Consider the following 17,606-nt stretch of genomic DNA (forward strand, 5'->3'; position numbering starts at 1 on the left):
GCTGGTAGTCAATGTCGAGCTTGCCCATCTTGGGGCGACGCGCTCGCGCTGCTTCTGCTGAGGCTCTGCTGCTCCTGCTTCTCGAGCACGGCGTCGCGCATCTCGGTGATGCCCGTCTCGGCGATGAACTTGGGCAGGCGGAAGGGGGCCTTTTCGATGCCGCGCTTGGACGACAGGTACTCGCGCTTGAGGGACCAGTGGGGCGGCACGGGCACGACGTTGCGCTGGGCCTTGATCTGGACGAGCAGGCGCGGGTCGGACGACGAGACGTCCTGCCACTCGACGATTTCGGGAATCTTGACGAGGGCCTTGAGCTCGGCCACGGACAGCTTGTTGAGCTGCTTGCGCTTCTTCTTGGACAGCTTCGGCTGGCCCGTCTCCTCGTCCTCGCTGGGGATGTCGTCGTCCTGGTCGAAGAAGACGGCCTCCTCTTTTGGCGCCTCCTCGTCCTCTGCGACGCGGCCGAATCTCTTCATGATGTCTTCGAATTCCGCAAAGGCGGGATCACTCGTCTCGACAACGACGTCGATATCGAAGCCGTCGGGTCCGTCCATGTCGCTCGCGCTGGGGCCATCCTTCACAGCGAGGTCGGCGGCCGAGGTCTCTGCTTCGGGGGCATCCTGTGGCTTCTCGTCGGCCGAGTCGGCGGGTGTCGTTGTGGTGGTCTGTGGGCGAGGGGGAAGAGGCAGGCGGCGTCAGCTTGGAGCTCAGATTCGAGGGCAGGTTCTGTTCTGGGGTTGGTGCCGCAGCAGCGCACTCACCTCTGCTTGTGCCTTCTTCTGCTCCTTCTTCTTGGCGCGGCGCATCTGGTTCTTGGTCATCTTTGGTGCCGCCATGTTGAACTGGTGCGGGCCGCGTCGGCGGCGGATGACAGGCGCTGGCGGCGGATGGCAGGCGCTGGCGTGGCGATGTCTATGGAAGGGTCCGAGGCAGTGGCGTGGTGCCTGGAGAGGTGGATGGGGCAGGAGGGCAATGTAGAGGATGGCTGGATCAGGACAGGCAGCGAGGTTCGTGGATTCAATGGTCGAGGGGTTGCCGCACGTGACGATGGGGGATGCGGTCGGAGTTGCACCTGGAGAAGGCTGAAGGTTTTCCAGGTCGCGGCAGAGGCCAAAAGATTCCAGAGGCCACAAGATTCCAGAGGTGCATTGCCTTTGCATTGTCTTTGCACATTGCTTTAGCATTGCCTTGGCGTAGAATAGTGCATTAGGTCATCCTTTGGCGCATGAAGAGTGGAGCAGAACCGAGCTTGGTACCACAATGTTTGCGGTACATTGGCTACCTAGATTGGCACAGATGTCGACTCGGGTCTCTGATCACCATGTATCGGCCGAAGACACGTCATGTCAAACGGCTATTGATCGAGGTAGAGGGCCTGTACATTGACCAGACCCAGGGCCACTGACTTTTTACGTTATTCTTCAGGTACAGACGGAGGTTGCCTGCACCAAGTGCCTGCACCCGGTGCAAACTGCTAGGTACCTATAACCAGAGCCGTATCAGTACTACTCCTAGGCCACGAGCAGCCCAGGCAAGCAGGCAAGCAGGCAAGGCACGGTGTAGGTTCCTGCTCCAGGCCCAGCACGTACCCTACTGCCCCAAGCCCCTAAGCAGGCCCGCTGGAGCCCCATGCTACGGGTACTGGGCCTGCTGGAGCAGGAGCATTGCTTTCGCTCTAGTGCCTCACACGGGATCCAACCCTCCTGTACTGTCCCTGTCCTGTCAGCCCGTACCTCACACGACAACGTTGCACACCTCCACTGGACTCTGCTTGATCTCTCGACTGTTGCGCATCAACCCGTCTTGTGCCCATACTTCTTGTCTCTCTGCCGGACCCTTCCATCATGTCCTGATCACCGCCATTGCCATCATTTGCGCTTCCCTGTCCGCCCCCCCAGTCACTCGTTCTGTCAGGCCGCCGCCGAGACCAACCCACGCTCTGCCTCCTTCTGGCTCCATCCAGCTTCTCCACCTCCACCAGTTTGACCCTGGAATGCGATAAGACACGACGCACTCGCCACGACAAGGACGACAACGACGCCAAGGACGCATCGCGTATCGCGTATCGCGCCATGCCTCACTCTCACGCCCACCATCCCAACACCTCCTCCGCCAGACGCTCCCCCTCGCTCAATCGATCCTTCACCCTGTCCACAGCCCACGTCGACGCCCACAGCCGCCCGCCATCCGAGGGCATGGAAAAGTTCCCCGACCACATCGACGCCCACCTCACCACGAGCCTGCCGTCTCGCGGCGCCAGTCCGGCCCGGGGCCAAGGCTATGCGACCGCCAACGGCCTCAACGGCCTCAACGGCCTCGACGGACCGCGCGACAACTGGCAGCCGCGAAGGGAGAGCCGTGTGCGCTTCGGCCCGCCCGGTCAACCGCCGCCCGTCACGCCCCAGGCCCGCGGCCACGGTCGCCAGAAGAGCCTCAGCGATGCCTTTCGCACCATCCGTTCGAGGCAGGGCAGCGTCAGCCAGAACGCACACGAGATTGCCGACGCGCTGCGTGCGCCCGTCTCGCCCACCTTGGTCGTACGTTGCCCCTCCACTATCCCTCGATTCTGATGATCAGACAGCCCAGAGAAGGAGGGCCGAAGAAGGAGGGCCGAAGAAGGAGGGCCGAAGAAGGAGGGCCGAAGAAGGAGGGCCGAAGAAGGAGGGCCGAAGAAGGAGGGCTGAAGAAGGAGGGCCAGAGACGGCCAGAGACGGCCAAAGACGGCCAAACAAAGACGCACGCAGCTAACCTGCCCCTCTGACAGATCCTCTGCCTGCTGTGGTACGCCTCGTCCGCGCTGACAAACACATCCTCCAAGTCCATCTTGACGGCCTTCGACAAGCCGGCGACCCTGACCCTCGTGCAATTCGCACTTGTCGCAACCTACTGCCTGCTCTTCGCCTGGCTCGCCTCCGTCTTCCCCCAGCTCAAGACCAGCATCCCCGCCCTGAAGCACGGCATCCGCTACCCGACCCACGACGTCATCAGGACGACGGCGCCCCTCGCCGCCTTTCAGATCATCGGCCACCTCCTGAGCTCCTCGGCCACCTCCAAGATCCCCGTGTCGCTCGTCCACACCATCAAGGGGCTCTCGCCCCTCTTCACCGTCCTCGCCTACCGCTTCGTCTTCAACATCCGCTACTCGCGCAACACATACCTCTCCCTCGTGCCCCTGACCCTCGGCGTCATGCTCGCCTGCTCCGGCAAGCACACGGCCTACGGCGGCGAGCTCGTCGGCGTCATCTACGCCTTCCTCGCCGCCATTGTCTTTGTCACCCAGAACATCTTCTCCAAGAAGCTGTTCAACGAGGCCGCCAAGGCCGACGCCGCCGGCCTGTCGGCGCGCTCGCAAAAGCTCGACAAGCTGAACCTCCTGTGCTACTCGTCCGGCATGGCCTTTGTCATCACCGTGCCCATCTGGTTCTGGAGCGAGGGCCTCGCCATCGTGCGCGACGTCCTGCACGACGGCGCCGTCGACCTGCGCCAGAACCCCGACGCCTTTGACCACGGCCGCCTCGCCGTCGAGTTTCTCTTCAACGGCACCTTTCACTTTGCCCAGAACATCCTCGCCTTTGTGCTCCTGTCGCTCGTGTCGCCCGTCACCTACTCGGTCGCGAGCCTGCTGAAGCGCGTCTTCGTCATCGTCATCGCCATCCTCTGGTTCAAGGGCTCGACCACCCCCGTCCAGGGCCTCGGCATCGCCCTCACCTTTCTCGGCCTCTACCTCTACGACCGCACCCACGACCGCGAAAAGGCCGACCACAAGGCCAGCATGCTCGAGACCCCCAAGGCCGAGCCCCTGCTGCCCCTCAACACGCGCGACCTCGCCTCGAGCCAGAACGCCCCCGTCTTTGACAGCCCGATCACGTCGGCGTCGGTGACGGCGACGGCGGCCACGACGGCGACGGCGCCGCTCAACCCCAACGGACTCTACGACGTCCAGAAGAAGACGGAAGATGGCCCCGGCAGCAGGACGCCGGGGGAGGGCAAAACGGCGTGGCTCGCCCGCGGTACGAGACAGGAGGACACGTGGCGGGTGGGCGATAGTCGGGCCGGCTTATGATGTATTCTGTGTATGCATTTTTTTTTTCTTCTCCTTTTCGGTGACTGGTGTTATGTAGCATGAGCTCTTCGTTCCATTGTACGAAAACTCTGCCGTCTTTCTACAGGTTGCGAGGCCACCAAAAAAGGGAGGGGGCGGGCGACGGGCGCATAGAGCGGCGTCCTGGAGATGAGTGTATAGAAGAACGAAGAAGACACGGCGTTCAGGTCATGACGAGAGGCCATTTATCTAGCGCGCTCGCCTCGTAGGGTAGGATGAGGTTTGCACGTTGGCCGGAAGGAAGCAAAAATGATACATCTTCAGAGCGGCGTTCACGAGCGGCGTTCACGTGCACATTGAGGTCAACTCCTTCAATTCTCCGTCTGTGACCTCGCACCCCAGTCGATCAGTCAATCAGTCAATCAGCCACTCCTCGACCTCGACGCCGATACTCCTGCCGACGCCGCGAATAACGTCCCAGCCGACATTGATGCGCCACTTGCCGCCGCGGTCCGTCACGTCGCCCGACACGCCGACGCGCACGAGCAGACGCAGGCTCGCGAGCGTCGACAGCGCCATGCCCACGTCGCCGTCGAGGCCCGCGGCCCCGGGGCCTCCACGTCGCGCCGCCGCCGCCGTCTGCCCACTCGGCGCGCACGGCGGCGAAGATGGCGAGCATGCGCTCGAGCACAAAGGCGTGGGCGCCGAGGAGCTTGCGCGCAATCTTGCGGTGCTGCTGCTTGGCGCCGCGGCCGGTCCCGGAGCGGGGCGCCGCGAAGCCGCCGCCGCGGCGCTTGCGGCGGCCGTGGTGGTAGGTGGAGAAGAGGGCGAGGTCGTGGCGCGTGGCGTTGTGGGAGGCGAGGTAGGCGGCCAGCAGCAGGAGGCGGGCCGTCGTGGGGAGGAGCGAGGCGAGGTCGGGCGTGGTCTGCTGGGTCGGCACCGCCTTGGCTGTGGTTCTTGTTGGTGTTTGGCCCTTGCTGGGGGTCGTCGTGGTGGTGGCTGTCGTGCTGCTGCTTGTGTTGGCGGCATTGGCGGCGTTGGCGGTTGGCCTGAGGGCGATGATGCTCGGGTTTAGGATAGATTCGTCTTGCAGGTGGACGCGGGCGTGGATGAGGAGCTTGGAGAACTCGCGGGCGCCGTGGGTTCCGGCGGCGACGGGTGCCGTGAAGCGCGGCCAGAGAATATCGCAGGCGCGGCGCAGGGCGGGCAGGGTTCGAGAGGCGGAGACGGCCAGGGCGTCATGGACGGCGGCGCAGAAACGGGGCCAGAGGAATTTCATGTCGTCCTCGGTCGTGTTGGGCACCGGCGCGGGTATGGAGGGGGCCATGATCTTGACGTAGTCGGGTTTGGAATAGTTGGGAAAGTGTATGTGAGGCACAAAGGAGGTTCGCAAGAAACCCGCTGGGGGCGTTGTCAGGATGAAGACACAGGTCAGCGAGGGGATCTGTGGGTCTTTGGTCAGCGTTGATGTTCTCGGGCCACTCGAGAGTCAGGGACATGCCAGCTCAGGCAGCCGTGCGAGGGCGGGCAGCAGGGTGTGCGGCGCCTCTCTTTGTCGGTCGATCGAGTCGAAGACGAGGACGAAGCGCGAATGTGGTGGTTGGGATTGGCCGTCCTTCAGCATCTTGGAGAGCTCAACGGCGAGCTGGGCGGTGGTTTCGCAGGCTCTGGGCCGCGTATGCCATCCGAGGGCGTCCACAACGGCATTGAGTGTCCTTTCAAAGAGGTGCCTCGCCGTAATGCATTGTATCGAGTTCATGATGGCGTAGTTGTCACCGATGCTGCGCCGGTCGCTGCCAGCATGGGGTGAGGCCAATTGACGCAGCAGCGCTTCGACAATGGCTGACTTGCCCGTCGCCTCTGTTCCGTGGAGGACGATGTTGCGACATGGTGCGGAAGTGGGCTAGGCGCAATGGTCAGCGGTCAGCGGTCAGCGGTCAGAACTGCCATGGGTTTGGAAGGGTGGGAGGTGGCGACGTACAGCAATGAGGTTTGTAAGGGATCGAATCTGGGGTTCTCGGCAGGGAAAGGTATCGAGCAGGGAGGAGAGACTGGTGTCGTCGGGAGGCTGAAAGAGAGGATGCATGGCTGGTCGTGATGGTGGTGTGTGTCGTATGGGCTGTCCAAGTCTAAAATGATGGCGATGCAGCAACTCCAGGCGCGTCCATGTGGGATCGCGACTGGAGCCTTGACGCGAAGTCAAGTGACTGCGGTACGCCAGAGTCTGTACCTAGGCAGGTACCTAGGCAGGTACCTAGGCAGGTACCTAGGCAGGTACCTCTAGGCGTGGGTACACCAAGGTACATAGTACCTCAAGGTAGGTACCTCACCTAGGTAGCCACCTTAGGGGGAGGCCAGGGTTAGGGTTGAGACCGCTGTGCCGTACCAACGTCGCACGTCGCATATCCATGACGCGTGGTCATGTGGTTATGCCAGGTCTGGCCCTCGAACGGCAGATGCCATCCAATGGCAACAGATGCCTTCCAATGGCAACAGATGCCATCCAATGGCAACTCTGTGGCTCTGTAGTCTCTGTAGTCTCTGCAGTCTCGTCGTTGAAGACGCAAGCACCCTGCCAGGCACCAGTGATTTCCGACTCCTCAACACCTCAGAGCCATCCCAAGGCCAAGGGACCTGGCACGCCGTGGTGCGTGTGGACCAGTCGAAGGATTCGGCACCTGTCCCCTTGCGCTTGACTGCCTCGTGCTTGGCCGAGAGACCATCAACAGTCATCGAACTGTCTGCTATTCTATCCATCTGGCGACGGAAACCTTGGCTCGGAGCCAATCCTCTGTTCCTGTACTTTTGAGTGTTGGTTGCGCTTGGCTCACACTCACGCAGGCAGCCCCCCTCTCGCTCATCTTCGTACCCAAGGTACCTTACCTTCGTACCATAGTGAACAGACATCATGAGTACCTCACCCGACTCAGATCCGGATCCCCCCGCCCTGCTGGCCTCGGACGGCACAGCCAAACCGTATCACTCAAAAAGGCCACACAAAAAGACGCGGTCCGGTTGCAAGACGTGCAAGGCGCGCAAGGTCAAATGCGATGAGGGCCGCCCGGCATGCCGCAACTGCGTCCTGCGCAAGGTCGACTGCCTCTATCCCGTCACCGCCGCGTCCGCCAAGTCGGCCACCCTCAAGCGCACCATCACGCCTCGCACACCCACCTCGGAGCCATCGACGTCCCTAGTGGCCAGTCCCGAGACGAGCCGTCGCCCGTGGGACCCGAGCCCCATCATCGAGCCCTTGTACATACCGCCCGGTCAACATGACGCCCTCGACATGAAGCTGCTCTGGTTCTACACCACCAACACCTTCAACTCCTTTCTCACGCCCAGGGACAAGGGCGAGCGCGTCAACGAGATTCTCCGCGTCAAGATCCCCTCCTACGCCTTTGAGAATCGCTTTCTCATGGACTGCCTGCTCGGCCTGTCTGCCCTCCAGCTGGAGAACCTCAACCAGGAGGTCGACCCGTCGCGCGCCCTCTACTATCGCTCGTGCGCCTTTGAGGGCTACCGCAAAGCCATCGAAAAGGCCGACGTCGACACCTTCCCCGCCCTCATCGCCTGCTCTCTCCTGCTCGTCGCCCTGTCGTCCCAGATGTTCCGCGAGGTCACGACCAAGCGCCTGCACATACTCGACTGGATGGTCGTCTGGCGCGGCATCGGCCTCATGATCCGGCTCGCGAGCCCCCGCAAGCTCTGGGAGGCCGGCCTCGCCGAGCTCTTCTTCCGCCCGCCCATCGACCTCAACTCGTCGTCGCTGCACATCCCCAACAACCTGCTCTTCATGGTCTCCACCATCCGCGACGACGACCCCGACCACGCCCACGTCGACACGTACTACCACTGCCTGCAGTACCTCGGCTCCCTGTACCAGGAGCTGCGCCAGGGCCTCAGCTCCATCCTCAACATCCGCGCCAGGGCCTCAGCTCCATCCTCAACATCCGCGCCATGACCTGGTTCACCTTTGTGCCGCCCGACTTTGTCGAGCTCGCCAAGCTGCGCCGCCCGCGCGCCCTCGTCATCATTGCCCACTACGCCATGTTCGTCAAGGTCGTCGACACCATCTGGTGGCTGCGCGGCGTCGGCGACACGAGCATCCGCGACATCCTCGAGCACCTCGACCGCGACGCCTCGGACCACGCCTGGGACGACCTGCTCGCCACGCCCCGCGCCGCCCTGCGCACCGACCGCCCCGTCGACACGGCCAAGGTCATCCTCAACGACCCCGTCTGGCTGCCGCCCGCCACCGACGACGCGCTCTGCCCCGAGGAGGCCTCGCGCCTGCCCCTCATGCTGTCGCTCGTCAGCCAGCGCGGCAAGCTCATGCGCTACGACAGCGCGTCGGGTCGCCACGTCGAGCTCGACGACGGGCCCGTCCTCGACGTCGCCACCAATATCCAGAGCTACATGTGCGGCAACCATCTCCGCAAGGCCGACCCGAGCCTGGCGACCCACGATGGCACCGAGGACTTTGAGGACGGGCCTTTTGCCGTCTTCCGGAGGATCCCCTTGCGATGATGAGCCTTTTCTTGCTCGTTTTGTATTTTATCTATTTGGACAGAGCGTACGTGCTGGGTAGGCGGGGTTGGCGTATTGGCCGTGTTCTTGGCGTGCCCTCTTTTGCATGACCGATCTGTGAGACGATATGAAGGAGCTGCGAGTGTAGCGGACACACTCATCTTTAGAGAATTACACGAAGGATTATGCCGTGTTTAGTCTATGAAACTTATGAATACTCTACTTTTGCAATGTCCATATAATGCAATAAAGCGTGCTCCGTCGGATGGCATATGGGAATTCGTCGATGAGAGTATGTCGAGACAAAATTCACATATAGACCATGTTCGAAACATTGACCTGAGTATTGCAGAGTCACTTTCACGAGCAAGACATCATTCTCTTCTGCACAATAAACAACTTTCTAGGTCACCACTTTTTAAAACCCCCGAGTTTCGGCGTCTTATTTGTTTCTACTTTTTCCACCGTTGTAATGTCAGACTAGATCACAACACTTTCACTGCCTAAGGCATTCTGACGCAACTCAACTGCAACGAGAATATGAGCGCAAACCCGAGTCCACCGCGCCCATGCCTACCAAACAAGTTGGCACCAAGCAATGCTGAGCATCCAAGCTCCAATAGCTTCCATCGACACTGACACTTGACCAAGGCTTAAATTGGTTCACTGCAGTAGCACCAGTCCGCAATGTCATGTTACATCGGAAAATGCCTCACGTTTAACCTTCATTGAACATCACAGCATGAACCCGAAATGCACTAGTTCACAGCACACGCACCGAAGCTGGGACAATTGGAGGAATTATGTGAATTTCTTGGTACACAGCCCACAAAAGAGACTTGATTGAGCTAAGGGAGAACCTCGCATCCCAACGATCCTCTTCTATACACAGGCCAGGACCCCATCAGATCGACGCAACGCTTCGTAGGTATCGACTTCCCGGGCCACTTAGTTCTTCTCAAGATCCGCAAGAATCTTCTCACCCTTCGCCCTGGCCGAGGCCAGGTCACCAACCATGTAGAAGGCGGACTCGGGAAGGGCGTCACCCTCACCGTTGAGGATGGCCTTGAAGGAGGCAATGGTCTCCTTCAGGTCAACGAGCTGACCCTCGATACCAGTGAAGACCTGGGCGACCGTGAAAGGCTGCGACAGGAAACGCTGGATCTTACGGGCACGCTCGACGGTGAGCTTGTCAGCCTCAGACAACTCGTCCATACCCAGAATGGCGATGATGTCCTGGAGCGACTTGTACTCCTGGAGGATCTGCTGGACAGCCGAAGCGGTGTCGTAGTGCTCCTGGCCGACGATACGGGGGTCAAGCATACGCGACTTGGAGTCGAGGGGGTCGACAGCGGGGTAGATACCCAGCTCGGAGATGCCACGGGACAGGACAGTGGTGGCGTCAAGATGGGCGAAAGTGGTGGCGGGAGCAGGATCAGTCAAATCGTCAGCAGGGACGTAGACGGCCTGCACGGAGGTAATGGAACCCTTCTGGGTCGTGGTAATACGCTCCTGCATGCCACCCATGTCAATGGCAAGGGTGGGCTGGTAACCGACGGCAGAGGGGATACGACCCAGCAGGGCAGACACCTCGGAACCGGCCTGAGTGAAGCGGAAAATGTTGTCGATGAAGAGAAGCACTGCGACGGATTAGTTCAGGCGCTCGCGCAAAAAGGCATATCTCATATAAACGTACCGTCCTGGCCCTCCTCGTCACGGAAGTATTCGGCAATAGTCAAACCAGTGAGAGCGACACGGGCACGGGCTCCGGGGGGCTCGTTCATCTGACCGAAGACGAGGGCGACCTTGGACTCGCCGTCAAGCTGAATGACGGAGGTCTCCTGCATCTCGTGGTACAGATCGTTACCCTCACGGGTACGCTCACCGACACCAGTGAAGACAGAGTAACCACCGTGAGCCTTGGCGATGTTGTTGATGAGCTCCTGGATGAAGACGGTCTTGCCGACACCGGCACCACCGAACAGACCAATCTTACCACCACGGGCGTAGGGGGCAAGGAGATCGACGACCTTGATACCAGTGACGAGAATCTCGGCAGTGGTGGACTGGTCGGTGAACGCAGGGGGCTCGGCGTGAATGGGCAGCGTCTTCTTGGTCTTGATGGGACCGCGCTCATCAATGGGGTCACCAGTGACGTTCATGATGCGACCCAGGGTCTCGGGACCGACGGGAATGGTGATGGGGGCACCAGTGTCGGAAGCCGGGTGGCCACGGACAAGACCCTCAGTACCTGGTCAAACATGTTAAATGAGGCCTAAAAATTGTGCATGGCAATCAGTACTTACCGTCCATGGCAATGCAGCGGACGACATTCTGGCCAAGATGTTGCTAATCAAAGTTATGAGCTACGATGTATTGCAAATAGGCGTTGTGGCCCCTTTTTTTTTTTGGTTTGGAGTGGCAACGTACCGCGACCTCAAGGACAAGCTTGTTGCCGTTGTTGGTGGTCTCAAGAGCGTTCAGAATGGGAGGAAGACGGGCGCCATCGAACTTGACTGCAAAAAAATGTGAGTAAACACGTCGCGGACGGCGAAATGACGATGCGACGAGATGGAAAAAGTTTTTCGTCTTTCGTGGTAGTTACGTACCATCGACAACGGCACCGATGACCTGCAGAGTTGTTGTTGTCAGTAACCGAGCTTCTCCTCAATCCTGCAGCCGGCGGCTCGGCTGGTCGGACCAGCGGCAACCGCATCATCCGAACCAACTCACCTGGTAGATCTTGCCATCACCGACGCTCGAAGTGCTCGCGAATCGGGAAGCGACAGGGAATCTGAGGGTCGAGGGCCTGATGACCCGGGGCGAGGCGGTCGCCGCGAAAGAAGGGCGAGCCGCTCGGGCGAAGGAAGAAATGCCGCTGCGACGACAACGTCAGTTCAATTGACCCCAATTGAGCGCGCGAAAGCTCGCAAAGTGGCTTCCGACGTCGAAACTAACCTCTTGAACATCTTGCCAGATGACTGAGAGCGATTTCGGATGGGAGTGGAGAGGTGATGGTTGAACTTCCAGGAGGACTTGGGGAGAAGTGAGCAGTTTTGCTCGGGATCCAGGCTTCGTCGGGTAGAGCTTTGCCTGGGGAGTCACGTGAGTCTGTCCTTCCCGGGTTCAGGAACATTATGCGGCAGGAGCTTGGCGCGAGCTACACCGGATTGAGGTCTACTCTCCTACCGGGTTTTTCCGCGGGGCCCCCTTTCATATCCAATGGCAACCGCCCGCAGAGGCCAACAAGCCACCCAGCAACCTCAAAGCGACATTAGCTAATCCTCAGGCTTCACCCATTCTGGCGCCTGACAGCCTAAGGCAGTTCACGATGTTCCACAGTTGCGAACGAGCCATGGACTTGACAGCGTCATGATTTGTCCAGAGCCTGGCCATTGACCTCTTGTCAAATTACTGCAATTATCATCACGGGCATTGCTCCGTGCTGCAGATTTTCGTTGCTCGACCATATCTTTCCACGCACCGGAAAGATGAGTTTACGGAACTTCCTGGCCCTGGGCATCGCCGTGGGGTCTGGCGTCCTCATTAGTATGTCGATATATCATGTTCGTCCACGTTGAACCATGACGCTGATCCCCCAATGGGCACGTATACTCTCGGCCCTGCCTTTGCGGAACAAGCGCATCACCGCCAGCTTGAGCTCAAGACCAAGGACGCCTCGCTGTCAGATCCAACCAACGACGGTCAATCGAACAAGACGATGACCGACACCTCTCCGCCACCCCGGACATCGACTAAAGCATCTTAATACGGTTGGCGACGTTGTCGCGTTTGGTGTTATTTGTAGAATTATGCGAGAGCCAGGTGATCGCCCACCTGGGCTCGCCTCTTGACCGCCGTGTATCATAAACATAATGCTCGGACATATACCTGAAGGGCACAGAAAGGTTACTCGTGTTCTAAACATCCGCCGAGCAGCTTGTCGCCGCATTTTCTTGGTAAATCCGAGATAGTCCGCCGAATGCCAGACTTTACGGCGAAGCTCCTGTGAGACAGCCAAAACAGCTGTTTTTCCTGAAGAGCATACAGCAAGCTACGTCGATCTAGCTTGGCTGGGTGAAGCTCGGGAGCAGGTAAGGAGCTGCTTGGTCCATTGCAGGCGTCCAGATTCCAGCCGTGCAGTCTATAATTACGTTTCTGGCTGCAGTTTCCGATACTTGCACGAGCTCCTGCAGTGGACCGGTGTCAGTGTGCGAGAGAAAATGTAATACCGGGACCATATATCACTATACACTCCGCAAGAAACCGCCCCTTGAACCAATTGAACAATAGCGTATTGTATTCAATCTCATAGAAAAGTCAATTGCACAGCAACATTCGTGCACCCACTATTGATGGACTTGAACTGTAAGAGCAGCTGTCGAAGGAGCTTTCAAGTGCTCGCATCGATGTAAAGCACGTGACTCCGTATTAGTCACTCCATTGCCGAACAATTTTCGGGCCAGTGGCAGCTGTTCGATTACAACGGGGCCATTGGACGGATCGAGGTTCCATCATACGACAACCCCAAAAAACCCTCTCCTCTCTCCCTGACCACCCAAAGCCAGTTCCGTCCCGGCCCATCCAGCAATTGCGGCATCCCACCACCTTCGCAAACCCCGTCGACCGAAGCGACCTCCTCTGTACAGATACCCGAGACCGGACAGCCGATTTCTTTCACCTCAGCCCCCCCTCGATCAAGATGATGCGAACCCAGGTCTCGTCGCTGCTGCGCGCCGCGCCTCGGTACCAGCAGGCCATGGTCATCCGCCGCGCCGCCACCACCCACGCCATCTCCAACCCGACCCTCGCCAACATTGAGAAGAGGTGGGAGACGATGCCTCTCCAGGAGCAGGCCGAGCTGTGGATGGCCCTGAGGGATCGCATGAAGGGTCCCTGGCAGGAGCTGACCCTCCAGGAGAAGAAGGCTGGTGCGTTTTCCTCGGAAGCCCCGATCCCCCCCCCCCTAACATGACACGGCCTCAAGAGGAAAGCGGAACTGGTTCGAGGCTCGGCAATGGCTGGCAATCGTCGCGGTGAAGCTCAGCCATGCATCGCCGAGGTCGAGACTTGCAATTGACGCGCTCAATGGATGTAACTCGTCTCGGGCCACCATGACGTCGGGTGTTCCCGCGGCCCGCCAGCCAACCTTGAATCGATCCAGTCAGAGCGGACTGCATGGAAGACAGGGCCGACCTATTCTGAGAAGGAAGAACTAACGCCAATTGCCTCCACAGCCTACTGGATTGCCTTTGGTCCCCACGGCCCCCGTGCCGCCGACCCTGCCGGCGAGGGCTCCCGCGTCTTCTTCGGCACCCTCGCCGCCGTCGGTGCCAGTCTCGCCATCTTCGGCGTCATCCGCCTGTTCGCCAAGCCCCCTCCTCCTACCATGACCAAGGAGTGGCAGGAGGCTTCCAACGAGGTGCTCAAGGTACGTCGCCACACGCTGCTGGGTCTGCTATCGCTTTGGGGGATATGGACTGACGCATCGACCGCACCGCACAGAACCAAAAAGCCGATCCTCTCACCGGTATCGCTTCCGAGGGCTACGCCGGCGTCGGACAGGTCCAGTCGCTTCCCAAGCACTAAATTGGGCTTTCTCCCTCCCATCGTCATTAGATCAATACCGGCCGTTTCGCCCCCCTTGTATAAAACGACCCTTGAGAGCACAAGAGAGGATGAGAGGGTTATTATTGGTGTTAGGTCAATCGGGAACAGACAGGACGCCGCGCACGGGTGTAAATAGTGTACCGGAAGAGCTCAATTTAAAGCATCTTTTTTTCTTTTGTCTGCCATTAGATGTCCAGGCAGCGTGATCTTGTAACGACACCCTTGGCACTATCAAATTCACGGTTTACAGAGACAGCACAGCAAAAGACGAGCGAATACAACGAGGGTCAACAGGAACTTGCTCTCATATTAAGTATGGCTGGGGACAATTTGCGACAGCTCCTTTGATGCAATCATGATGGATCTTTTGGGTTCCTTTGCTCAACAGTGTTCATGTGCATCTCAACCACCCTTTACAATTGTTGAGAGACGGGGGATTCCAGTGCCAAAACCTATTGCAAAAACGGTCAGAATCAATGCTGTGCAGGTGAATCGGGCGAAGGGCTGTGCTTACCAGAGCGGTCCTGCAAGGAATGTAAATGTGCGTCCAGTTCTTGCGTCCATTCCACTCCATGGGAGTGGTGAAAAATCGGGTTCCCTCCTCGATACGGCCGTGGCCTCCGAGGTCCTTAGAATCCGAGTTGAGAACAATCTTGTACGTGCCAGGCGTTTCGATCCCCACTCGGTAGTCGCTGAAGCTCTTGTTGGGGTGGAAGTTGAAAATGAAGACGCAACCTCCTCGCTCAAAGACGATAATCTTGTCCGACTCGTTCTTTAGAGAGATGTAGGCCTGGGGGCTGTGCAGCCATCCAAACTGTGCCTCGGTGGTGTTCATAGCGCGATCAAAGTTGTTGAGGTACTGGTACCGCAAGTTATGATCCTCTGTCAGGTTAAACTGCCGCCTCGCGTACCAGAACGAGTTCTGGTTGCCCTCACGAGGGAAGTCGAGCCACTCCGGATGGCCGAACTCGTTGCCTTCAAAGTTGAGATATCCCTCGCCGCCGAGGGAATGTGTCAAAAGACGGATCATCTTGTGCAGAGCCATGCCGCGGTCAATGACAGAGGTAAACGGAGTCAGGTTCGACATGTTGGTGTACATCTCGGCGTCACACAGATGCATCATGAGAGATTTGTCTCCGACGAGGCTACTTCTTGTTAGCAAAATCATATCAGCAACTCCGAGACAGAGGTAGCTTACGCTTGATCGTGGCTCTCGGCGTACGCAATGGTCTTCTCGCCATGCCGTCTGTTGGTCAGAGTGAAGCAGATGTTGCCAATGTCCCATTCTTCATCCTGCTGCTCCTTTAGGATTTTGATCCACATGTCCGGGATGGCCATAGCCAGGCGGTAGTCGAAGCCAAGGCCACCAAGCGACAGCGGCACACAAAGAGCAGGCATGCCGGACACATCCTCGGCAATGGTGATGCTCTCTGGATACAGGTCGTGAAGCATCTGGTTGGCCACCATGAGGTAGACAACTGCTTCCTCGTCAACATCGGCGCCAAAGTACTCGTGATAGCCACCAGAGAAGCCACTGCGGACCGTCAGTTAATGCATGTAATCACATGGGAGATGGGAGCGAAGACTGACGTTCCAATGCCGTGGTGGTGGTAAAGCATGCTCGTCACGCCATCGAAGCGGAAACCATCAAAGTGGTACTCATCCATCCAGAAGCGGAGATTGCTAAGGAGGAATCGCATGACCTCATGGTGACCATAGTTGAACAGCCTGCTGTCCCACAGCTCATGACGGCCGCGAGCACCCTCGTGGAAGTACTGGTGATCGGTGCCATCGAACTCGTTCAGTCCATCGAGCACGTTCTTGGAGGCGTGGCTGTGGACAATATCGAGAAGCACAGTGATGCCCATGCCGTGAGCAGTGTCCACGAGCTCCTTGAGGTCTTCGGGGGGTCCGTACCGGCTGCTGGCGGCGAAGAAGCTGTTGATCTGGTAGCCAAAGCTGGCATAGTAGGCGTGCTCCATAATGGCCATGAGCTGGATGACGTTATAGCCAAGATCGCGGATCCTTGGCAGCATGTTCTTGGTGAATTCCTTGTACGTGGCGACACGCAGTTCTGGCGAGGAGATACCGACGTGGGCCTCGTAGATGCGAGCGCTCGCAGGCTTGCTCGGCCTGGGGTTCTTAAACTGATACCTCTCCGAAGCGGGGGGGTTCCAGAAGCGGGCATCGTATGCCGGCGAGACGGACAGATCCTGAGTGACGTACTTGATCCACGCAGGCAGACGGTCGATACGCTCGCCGCTGGGCGTTTGCAGAGAGATCTGGATCCGTGTCAGCCTGTCGATCGAGGAGGTTTGTTCGATGCGAAACCGTGCGAACCTTGATCTTGGAGTTGTGAGGAATGGCGGGCTGGCCATTGTTGGCAGGAAGGACAATTTTGAAAACGCCAAATTCGTCCCTCTTCATGGGATGAGACTCGCGGTCCCAGTTGTTGAAGTCGCCGGTGAGAAAGGCGTGAGTGGCATTGGGGGCCCACTCCCTGTATGTGATGGTGCCATTGGAATCGACGTTGAACCCAAAGATATCGGTACCCTTGGAGAATTTGTCGACGCCGCCTTCGGTCTTGTCCAGCTTGGTGAGCCAATCTTGCGCTTTGGCATATCGCCTCTTGAAAGCGTCCTCGAACGGCTCGAGCCAGGGGTCGAGCTGGATGACGCCTGTGCCGTCATTGCGGGTGCCAGCAGAAGCACCAGCAGCAGCGGCTTGCGGGGCCAGAGAGTTGGCGGACTGCTCGACAACGGCAGTCATGGTCGTGGAGAGAAGGGGCGTTTCCAAGAGAAAGCTGAAGAAAAATAATCAGATTCGAACAGTGGGAGGTTCAATGAAGCGGACGTTTCTTATATGAGGGCGATGTGAGGGATAAGATGGCTAACGTGGTGCAGGCTCCTTCAGCTGGGCGAATTGTTGAGAGCGACCAAGAGCTTGAGCTCGTGCATGCACGTAGGTAAAGTAAGCTAGGCAAGGGGAAGTAGTAGTGGCAGTGGCAGTGACAGTGGGAGTGGAAGCAACAGTAGCGGGAACGGTACTGAAGCGAAGCGGGCAGGATAGGGACAGGCTCAAGCTCGAAGTGGCGTTGGAGGGGCAATGTCTCCGTGTTCTGGGCCTGGATGTGGATGTAAGATTGCGAGACGGATTGGAACGAGCGAGCAGCAGCAGGCTGTCAGTTGTCTGATAAGGCAAGGGGGAAAAAGGTTTTTGCAATGGACGAGAAAGTCTCATCTCCCCTCCTTCTCTTTGCGCCCCTCGTGCTACGGAACGAATGGTAGGGCCCTACGTCGAAGAAGAGAATCAACTGAGAGCATGTTGGGCCGGCGGTGGCACCACGATGTGAGGGTGGTGCAGCTGCATATGCACCTGCACCTGCCCGTCAGGCGGCGTGGCCGTGAGCGTCTGATAATAGCTCGTA

General features: G+C 58.7%; 7 protein-coding genes across 7 annotated transcripts in view; 3 read left to right on the forward strand and 4 right to left on the reverse strand.

Moving 5' to 3' along the window:
• The window catches only part of VDAG_10009 (splicing factor 3B subunit 2), a gene marked incomplete at both ends in the record, with an annotated part of 1,992 nt that extends 1,156 nt beyond the window's left edge, over positions 1-836 (reverse strand). The window contains 2 exons of the mRNA XM_009655766.1: positions 40-665; positions 762-836. Coding sequence (XP_009654061.1) covers positions 40-665; positions 762-836 — 701 coding nt within the window. The remainder of the gene's footprint in view (positions 1-39; positions 666-761) is intronic.
• A 1,236-nt stretch (positions 837-2,072) lies between these two features.
• Positions 2,073-4,063, forward strand: VDAG_10010 (glucose-6-phosphate/phosphate translocator 1; the record flags this gene model as incomplete). The annotated part of the gene is made up of 2 exons (XM_009655767.1): positions 2,073-2,537; positions 2,765-4,063. 2 exons carry the CDS (start codon positions 2,073-2,075, stop codon positions 4,061-4,063), a joined length of 1,764 nt encoding a protein of 587 aa, XP_009654062.1.
• A 393-nt stretch (positions 4,064-4,456) lies between these two features.
• VDAG_10011 (uncharacterized protein) lies at positions 4,457-6,128 on the reverse strand (the record flags this gene model as incomplete). The annotated part of the gene is made up of 4 exons (XM_009655768.1): positions 4,457-4,598; positions 4,663-5,494; positions 5,540-5,945; positions 6,024-6,128. 4 exons carry the CDS (start codon positions 6,126-6,128, stop codon positions 4,457-4,459), a joined length of 1,485 nt encoding a protein of 494 aa, XP_009654063.1.
• Positions 6,129-6,950: 822 nt separating this feature from the next.
• VDAG_10012 (uncharacterized protein) lies at positions 6,951-8,569 on the forward strand (the record flags this gene model as incomplete). Its single annotated transcript, XM_009655769.1, has 2 exons — positions 6,951-7,877; positions 7,970-8,569. The coding sequence occupies 2 exons, from the start codon at positions 6,951-6,953 to the stop codon at positions 8,567-8,569; spliced, it is 1,527 nt and encodes a 508-aa protein (XP_009654064.1).
• Positions 8,570-9,517: 948 nt separating this feature from the next.
• Positions 9,518-11,565, reverse strand: VDAG_10013 (ATP synthase subunit beta; the record flags this gene model as incomplete). The annotated part of the gene is made up of 7 exons (XM_009655770.1): positions 11,528-11,565; positions 11,303-11,447; positions 11,179-11,200; positions 11,000-11,085; positions 10,876-10,918; positions 10,266-10,820; positions 9,518-10,209 (listed from the first exon to the last, which is right to left on the reverse strand). Exons 1-7 carry the CDS (start codon positions 11,536-11,538, stop codon positions 9,518-9,520), a joined length of 1,554 nt encoding a protein of 517 aa, XP_009654065.1. The 5' UTR covers positions 11,539-11,565.
• Positions 11,566-13,151: 1,586 nt separating this feature from the next.
• On the forward strand, positions 13,152-14,363 carry VDAG_10014 (cytochrome c oxidase polypeptide V). The gene is made up of 3 exons (XM_009655771.1): positions 13,152-13,500; positions 13,807-14,000; positions 14,075-14,363. The coding sequence occupies exons 1-3, from the start codon at positions 13,272-13,274 to the stop codon at positions 14,156-14,158; spliced, it is 507 nt and encodes a 168-aa protein (XP_009654066.1). The 5' UTR covers positions 13,152-13,271; the 3' UTR covers positions 14,159-14,363.
• Positions 14,364-14,466: 103 nt separating this feature from the next.
• On the reverse strand, positions 14,467-16,948 carry VDAG_10015 (1,4-alpha-glucan-branching enzyme; the record flags this gene model as incomplete). Its single annotated transcript, XM_009655772.1, has 5 exons — positions 14,467-14,631; positions 14,694-15,324; positions 15,402-15,713; positions 15,770-16,461; positions 16,520-16,948. The coding sequence occupies 5 exons, from the start codon at positions 16,946-16,948 to the stop codon at positions 14,593-14,595; spliced, it is 2,103 nt and encodes a 700-aa protein (XP_009654067.1). The 3' UTR covers positions 14,467-14,592.
• Between the last annotated feature and the right edge of the window lie 658 nt (positions 16,949-17,606).

This window comes from Verticillium dahliae, genomic scaffold (assembly GCF_000150675.1).
Source record: "Verticillium dahliae VdLs.17 supercont1.30 genomic scaffold, whole genome shotgun sequence".
NCBI classification, from domain to species: Eukaryota; Fungi; Ascomycota; class Sordariomycetes; order Glomerellales; family Plectosphaerellaceae; genus Verticillium; species Verticillium dahliae.